The sequence below is a fragment of the Phoenix dactylifera genome, chromosome 1 (assembly GCF_051530095.1).
Source record: "Phoenix dactylifera cultivar Ajwa chromosome 1, Ajwa_hap1_PhDact_Kaust_v1.1, whole genome shotgun sequence".
NCBI lineage: Eukaryota > Viridiplantae > Streptophyta > Magnoliopsida > Arecales > Arecaceae > Phoenix > Phoenix dactylifera.
The window spans coordinates 62,262,857-62,270,730 of NC_143190.1; the positions used below are offsets into that span (position 1 = coordinate 62,262,857).

The 7,874-nt window shown below is 41.4% G+C and overlaps 1 protein-coding gene across 1 annotated transcript; it reads right to left on the reverse strand.

Annotated features, from left to right (window-relative positions):
• Positions 1-1,506: 1,506 nt before the first annotated feature.
• LOC103696378 (ethylene-responsive transcription factor ERF061-like) lies at positions 1,507-2,894 on the reverse strand. The gene has a single exon (XM_008777980.6). It carries the CDS (start codon positions 2,631-2,633, stop codon positions 1,764-1,766), a length of 870 nt encoding a protein of 289 aa, XP_008776202.3. The 5' UTR covers positions 2,634-2,894; the 3' UTR covers positions 1,507-1,763.
• Positions 2,895-7,874: the final 4,980 nt, after the last annotated feature.

The window sequence follows — 7,874 nt, forward strand, 5'->3', positions numbered from 1 at the left end:
AGGTGTCATACGGCCCACTAGAATGGCCTGTTTTTGATGAGCCAGACCAATCCTTTTTAAAATATATATACATAATATTGGTGACGAGATGCTATTATTGGGTGATATCAAACCCACGTTGGAAACACCTAGGAGATGCAAATAAAATAAAATAAAAATTTAAAATTATGCTATTGTCCCTGTCTTTTTCTCGTACTGTCGGGATCGCGATTTATTTACATATCTACCTATTAAGGGTATTTTAGTTATTTTAATTTAAAACCGTTAATTTTTTGGCGATGTTAGATAGCATAAGTATATATGCAAAAATAAAAATAAAAATATGGTAGAATAGCAAAACAAATATTTTACGAGGATATACATGCAAATATCAATTTTGGAAGGGTATTCATGCAAAATTTAATATTTAGGAGGGTATTCATGTAAAAAAAATTATACTATATCTATTTTAGTATATTTTTTAAAATTTTTGAAATTATTTTAATATAAATTCAGATAATTTGTTCTAGCCTTGTTGTCTTTGTTGGTCTCCTGTTCGTGTTTAGTAACTATCAATATTACTTATTTTAAGATAATTAATATATATTTCATATAATTGAATATCTACTAGAATATGATATATCATCTTAATAATACGATAGAACTTTATACATAAGCCGTATTTAATAATTCAAACTCTTGGATTTCAAGTAGATGGTATGACACTCTAAATTAGAATCAGTGGTAAAAAATGTCTGCAAGCATAAATTTATAATTTCTTACCTTGTACGTGTTCGAGGAGGAAAGTTTCTTGAACTAGTTGGTCGGATCAACTTAATAGATTTGTTTGGTTCTAGTTATGAGTATGTATTCAATGACACTAAAAAAAAATTGTCATAGAGAATTATTACAGCGACAAGAAAAATTGCTTGTTATAAAAAAAACTATGGTTCTGTGAGAACTTTTCTCGTTAAAAAAAAAAATCTTATATGATAACAAATAATTTTTCATCACCAAATGTTTATTTACTTTATGGTGCTAAAATTTTATAATATAAATAACTTATAGCCAATGATAAAATAATATTTGCAAAAACTTAAGAAGGCTTTGACGATGACAAAAATCTGCCCTAGATCTCAATTGACGTTGGTTTCCAATTGTTTGTGCGACATTACGTATATTTGTATCTTTTCGGTCTTCGAATAGAGTTTATGTATAGGCTCATCTGTGGTAACCCTTTTTTTACAAAGAATCTTTTTACTTTTTAATTTTTTGTTTTTTATCTTTTCTTTTTTTCTGAGTAACTAAATGAGTTGATTGAATCAAGCCTTCTAGCTCGTTACAAGAGAATTGGACTAAGATAGGTTGTTATACCTTGGGGACGAGATCGCTGCAAATCCGTACGTAAGGAGCATATTACGTTCTTAGATTAGTATCTTTTCAGTATTTTAAATTTATTTTAGTAAATTATTATTTTATCAAATAAAAGTATAGTAATTATTAAATAAAATAATTTTCTAATACGAATTGTCACCAAAAAAACCCCGTGGGCCTTGATAATTTTTGCCACATAAAAATTTTAATAACAATAATACTTAGATCACCATAAAAATCCAGTCTACGTTATCGCACCACATCCATGACCATCACGGAAGACTGAGAAGTAGCCCTTTTTGTCCCAAACATCTCGCTTACAGCATCATTTATTCAGTATTAATTCTCTCGCTTGTCATTTATCCACTAATTACATACTTTTTGGTAAAGCTAATGCAGCATCTTTTTGCTTAATTAGGGAGCACTTCCCAGATTAACTCGGGATCAAACGAGGGCATCCCCGCAAGCGAACACTCGTTGTTCGTTTCGGCGCACCCCGCCGTCATCAAACTCTCTTCCGACACCGACGACGACGTCTCCGACGGGCCCTGTTCCGCCGCCGCGGCCCGCGGCTCGTCGTCTCTCCGGCTCTCTCCCTTTGCCTTCCCCTTCTCGGACTCGGATCTCAGCTTCGATCTTCTCTGCCGCCCGAGCCGCTGGCAGATGGCCTGGATCTTGGAATCGACGGCAGATCCTAGCACGCGGAGCTTCTCGGGGCAATCGCCACCGTCCCTGAGGTCCGGGAAGTTGAGGCGGGCGTACTCCCCGCGGAGCTTGTAGGCGGCGCGGTCGTAGGCGTAGGCCGCCGACTCGGCCGAGTCGTAGGTGCCGAGCCAGACCCGCATCCGATTCTGGGGGAGCCGGATCTCGGCCACCCACTTCCCCCAGTGGCGCTGCCGGACGCCCCGGTAGAGCTTCTTCTTTGCCGGCCCGATGCCGCGGTATAGGCGGTGATGCTGTTCGGCTGCCGCGGCTGCCCAGGCGGGAGCGGCGGCGCGAGAAGGGAAGGCGGCGGAGTAGGGCCGGGATTGGGAGGCGATTCGCCGAAGGAGCTCCGTCTGTCGGAGGTAGACGCCGGAGCCGAGGGTTTCCGGCGCTGCCAGCGCCGGCGGCGGGATGTGGGAGAAGATGGAGTCCAGTGGATCGGTTCCGGATGTGAGGATCTCCGATAGCGCGGAGCTGATCCCGCCGGGAAAAGCCGCAGGCGGTGGGCCTTCTAGAGTTCCGTCCATCATTTCGGCGATCCCTCCCTCCCTAATTTCTCTCCCGCTTTCCGACATTTCTGTAACATAAAAATTAAAGAAAAAACGGGAGAAAAGAAATTCTAGAAAAACTGTTCCATTTCTCCGACAAAAATGGAGGAGGAACTGAAACTAGTAACGGGAAGAGATCAGGAACGGTGGGGAAAACTTTGGGGAGGAGATCAGGGGTATTCTGGGAACGGCATAGAGAGATTTGAGGAAGACTCGGGAAATTCCTGGGACCAAAGAATAGGTTTTCTTTCGTCGCTTGCTGTTAACTACGCCGAAATGGGGGAATGGGGGAGAATTTATAAACGCGACCTATGTTCCCTTGTTTCCGAAATGCCCATGGGGACCGCGAGTCGGGGGGGGGGGGGGCGGAGAGGGTATTTTGGGAAGAGAGAGGTGAATGGGACCCAAGGCAGGGAGGGCCATGCCTGGGACCCGCGGACCAGTTAACGTTAACAAGCGAACTTTTAGTATTTATTACGCTTAGCTGCGCTGGCCACATCGTTAAGTGCCACGCGTCGGTCGTCTCCCCGCCTATCCCCCATCGTATCCTGGCTGGGGCGGTGGCCGCCCGGTTACTCTCGCCCTTTCGCTCTATAGCTCAGCTCGGCTCAGCTTGGCTCAGATATCCGCTCTTTTTCCTTTTTTTTTTTTTTTTTTGGTGAAAACAATAACTCATATGACTCCAATATAAGTACCACCTGCCAAATTATATATAAAAAAAAGTAAAAAAAAAAAGATATATCAATTATGGATGTTTAGAGAAATTTTTTAAAATATCGGATGACAAAAAATACGAGTCAATCTGCTGCTATGTACATCTTTCAGAATATATGTGATGTCTAAAAATTGTTCACCTTTACCATCCCCAAGTAGCACCTTACGTCTTTGCGTCCAATCGGTAATGTTAACATTGATGGTAAATATAAAATCTTTTCAATGCATCTCATATATATTATAAAAAGCGAAAGAGGACACCGAGAGAGGCAAGGTGAAGCTTTCTAAAAAAAGGAAAGTCGAGATACACCAAGAGGCAATAAGAATATGATAAAAAATTAAAGTTAACTTGGAAAGAATACGAATCAGGGTCAGTTTCATATGAGTACGAATCAGTGGCAGGTACCTAGCCCTATTCTTGGTAAAAGAATCATTATTTTATTTTTTTATTTTTATTTAGATATAAATTAAGCCAGTAATATATTAGTTAAGAGTGCACGGTATATTTTATTTATTACATGCCATATTACTCTAATTATTCTTTCATACTTGTCATTTTCTTTCGGACTTCTCATTAACAACGAATCTTTAGTTATTTGTAGGCATGGCAATGGGATCTATTTTTCCTGAGTATCTGATCCATCCAAAATTCTAATAAAATTTATTTAACAAAAATTTATAAAATTTTAAATATATTAAATATTTACATTTAGTAATTTTGGGATGAATTTAAGATTTGCCCAACGGATACTTGCAACCCAGGCCTAGTTATGTATAATATATGTATCCGTAAAGATTTGGAACGACTTTGGAATTTGCTTCTGGTACAGACTTATACTTTTACCGTTGAGCTACAAAACTTATTTCTATTCAGATTGTTTGCCGATTTATTTATATTCATTTTTAGTTGATATTATTATCTTCTTCCTATATTTTTTTAATCGCGGGTCGGATGCCCGATCTGAATAATCGGATCCAAATAAAGATTAATTAGACAGGTTCAAGTGATACAAATAGAAAAGTTTTGCATGCACCCAACCCATGGCTATTCATAATTATTTGTAACATCTTCGATTATCCCCTCCTTCTTTTTATTTAAAGAAATACATAGATGCTTATAATGTTATAATATCATGTTGGTATTCGGCAAATAACTAACGCATAATTGAGCTATTCCTAAAATGTTCTATATATAATTGATAAAGTTCCTACTAATTGTTTACGCCAATTTGTCAATGTTCATGCATGATATGATGTTTGTTGTTCTATATATACATGATTGCTTTAGCTATTTGCATTTATATATAGGTTCACATGATCATTCATGCTTGTGTTTTTATCTTCCACTACTATTTTTCTAATTTATACTTCTCTTGAATTCCTTGCAAAGAAGAAATTTTGTATCATCTCTTTTTCCTAAGTCCCAGTATTTTGGAAGAGGAGGGCCATGGGCTTTGGACTCAGTGTCTCAAATTCAAAATTAATATTTAATCAGCATATACGGTCTACGGCCTATGTCCGGTCATCCCCCATCCTTGTCAGAACAGCAAGCTACCCGCCTTACCACTGGACGGGTCGTCTGCAGTTTTTCGTCTTATTAATCTATAATTCTTTAATGTTCGAGGACCGTCATCCAATTGCTCACCTTAGAGGACTAGTCAAACAATTACAAAGCTTCAAAATTAGTTATTTTTATGGTAAGCAGGATAAATCTTACCATTCTAATTAGGCCTGTTAACGAGCCGAGCTGCTCGAGCTCGGCCCGTTAAAAGCTCGGCTCGAGCTCGGCTCGTTAGTCAAACGAGCTCGAGCCCGAGCCTAAAATAAGGCTCGTTTAAATTCAAGCTCGAGCCCGAGCAGCTCACGAGCCCAAACGGGCTCGAGCCACAACAGTGAGACCAAAAAAATGGGCCTCATTTTAATGATGTAAAGGCCTCATTTGTGGTATTTAATGTGGATTTTTGTTATGGGGCTCGAGCCCGAGCTCGAAACGAGCTTTACGAGCCCAAACCCAAGCTTTTCTTTTACCAAACAAGCCCGAGCTCGAGCTCAATACAGAGCTCGGTACCGAGCCCGAGCCCGAGTTCTGTGAAACGAGCTGAGCCCGAGCCTCCCCAAGCTCGGGCTCGGCTCGGCTCATTAACATGCCTAATTCTAATATGAATATATTCAAAAAAATAAAAAAAAAAAGAAAATGGAGAGTGTGGTGAAGACTCGTAGCTTTACAAATTCAGGCATCAGAGTGTTGTACAACATTCGATGCAACCCATAAATAGTCTCATTCGCCTCGCGATATATATGGGCAATCTAGAAGGCTACGCAATCTCCCAACAGATTGTGGATGTCCTACAACTGCAGGTGCTTGTCGCCCGCCATAGCATGGTCCTAGATCCACCTAATCACAATCGCTCAATCTCCTTCCAACTGAACCTGATCCGCCCCTACGATAAACTGCCTGTAGGTATACCCTCCTAAGTGGCTTTGATTTCAAATCTAGGAACAGAGGTGTCATAGAGCCGACTACCTCCAGTTGCAACTAATCTGAATCAGTATCTTTGATCACAAACTCGGCCCCTTCTCTTCAAATTAAACTTATCCTTTGTAGTTAGTATTCTACGCCTTTGGTGTTCCATGAGACCTCATGTTATGAGAAACATGTAACGTTACCTTTTGGTAAGGAAACTTGGGGTTGTTTATAGATTTCTTGGTGCCCATCATATGTGATCATTATGCAAAATTCTTATAGGACCATTGCACTGTCGCCATTTGAAAGTTCAAATGGATTATCCATCATTTCTCTAAGGATAAGTTTGGTTCATAACTAGAATTAGAATTGGAATCGTAATGGATTGCAAAAGATATCAGATGGCCATATTTTCTGATACATTTAGTTCGTGATCAAAATCGAAATCGGAATAGAATTTGAATTTAGGATTAAGTTTTGGGGATTAGGACATTTCTATTTCTTTTGGAATCAAAATAGAAATAGAACTCCTTCCAACCAAATAATTGGATAGAAGTTACTTATTCCCATTTTCATTTCAGAGCTCAACTTTTTCTAATCAAACATGTCCTAAGAGTGTAATAATTTGATCAACACAATGGATCATACAGGTGTGGAGAAATTAATACGATAAACTACTATGTATGCTTAGTGATGCCGGACAGTAGAGAGAGAAAGAAAGAGAGAAAAGAGAGAAAGGAGAAATAGGGAAGAAGGAGAGAGGAGGGGGGAAGGGGAAGAAGAACTAGGCATCGCACCTAGCTCCGCTCAGCGTTTCACACGCCAGAGCTTAAAGAAAGAGAATCCATTTTTTTATTCATCATGGCATAACCCTAAACGAAGTATGGTCCAACAAATTTATAGACCTAAAAAAAATGCAAAAAATCCTAAAAAGAAACTAGTCTCACAAAAAACTCTCAAAATAATGAAATACCAAAATATGCCCTAAAGGCTGTCAAATAAAAAAAATATCCTAACAAGCCCAAATAATATAAAATCACTCCAAGAAAACAATCAAGCTGTTTGAGCTATCCTCCTGCGGCGACCTTAGACCCGAGTGATAGGTAACTTAGCACTAATATCCGCACCAACTCCTCCTAGTTGGGAAGAAGTTGACCTCGACGAAAGCGGCTCGGTGTAGTTCCGATAGTACTCCAACAAGTTCGGGTCAATCTGCTGTAGCTCCTCTCATGTGATCCAAGTCGAATCGGACTCCGGTTATCCTCTCCAACAAACCAAGAAGTGCTGAATGCTCCCATCACTGGATAAAATGGTTTGGGCAGGGCGACGATCAGAGACGCGGTTGCAGCAAGAAGGCTCGTCAAATTGCTCCAATTGGGTCTGAGTCCAACAACTCGGCGGGGCGAAAATCAGCAATTCGTGGGACCTGAATGGCCTGCGACTGTGGCCCGGCAGATGAGGAGTTTGGGGTTGTTGGGGAACTGGGCTGGCAGGTTGTGGGCCTATCTATGGATGAGGGTTTTTTTTTTGGGGGGGGGGGAGGAGGGGGGAGAATTTGTGCAGATGTGCAAATGGGCTTGTCGGGCCCGAGAGATGAAGGAGGGAGGGGGCTATGGTGCTGTTGGGCCCGTGCTTTTAAAGAAGAGGTCGAGCGGGCCGGTGACTTGGGCCTGTGCAAACTCAATCGGGCCCGTGACGGTATTGGGGGAATTGGGGGGGAAGCTTACCCTAGATCCCGAAGTGGGAAGGGTTGGGAAGAAGGAGAGCTTGGCGGCGGGAGCGACGGACTGGCGGAATAGTGAGGGAGGAAATGGCGAGGGAAAAAGAAGAACATTTGCAAGGGTTAGAGAGGGTGGGGGAAGGGGGTGGTGCATGCAGCAAAGTAGGGTTCGAAACCCTTTTAGAGGGGAAGGAGGGGTTCAGGATGGAGGAGGGAAGGATGGAGGGATGCGGACGGGAGGGGAGGTGGGGGTGATGAGGTGGAATCGAAGCCCTTTGGCCTCAGATTAGGGATGTGCAAAGGGGTATGGAGGTGGTGAGGGTGGTGACGGCAGAAACGGAGGTGGAAGGGAAAAGAAGCAAAAGCGAAG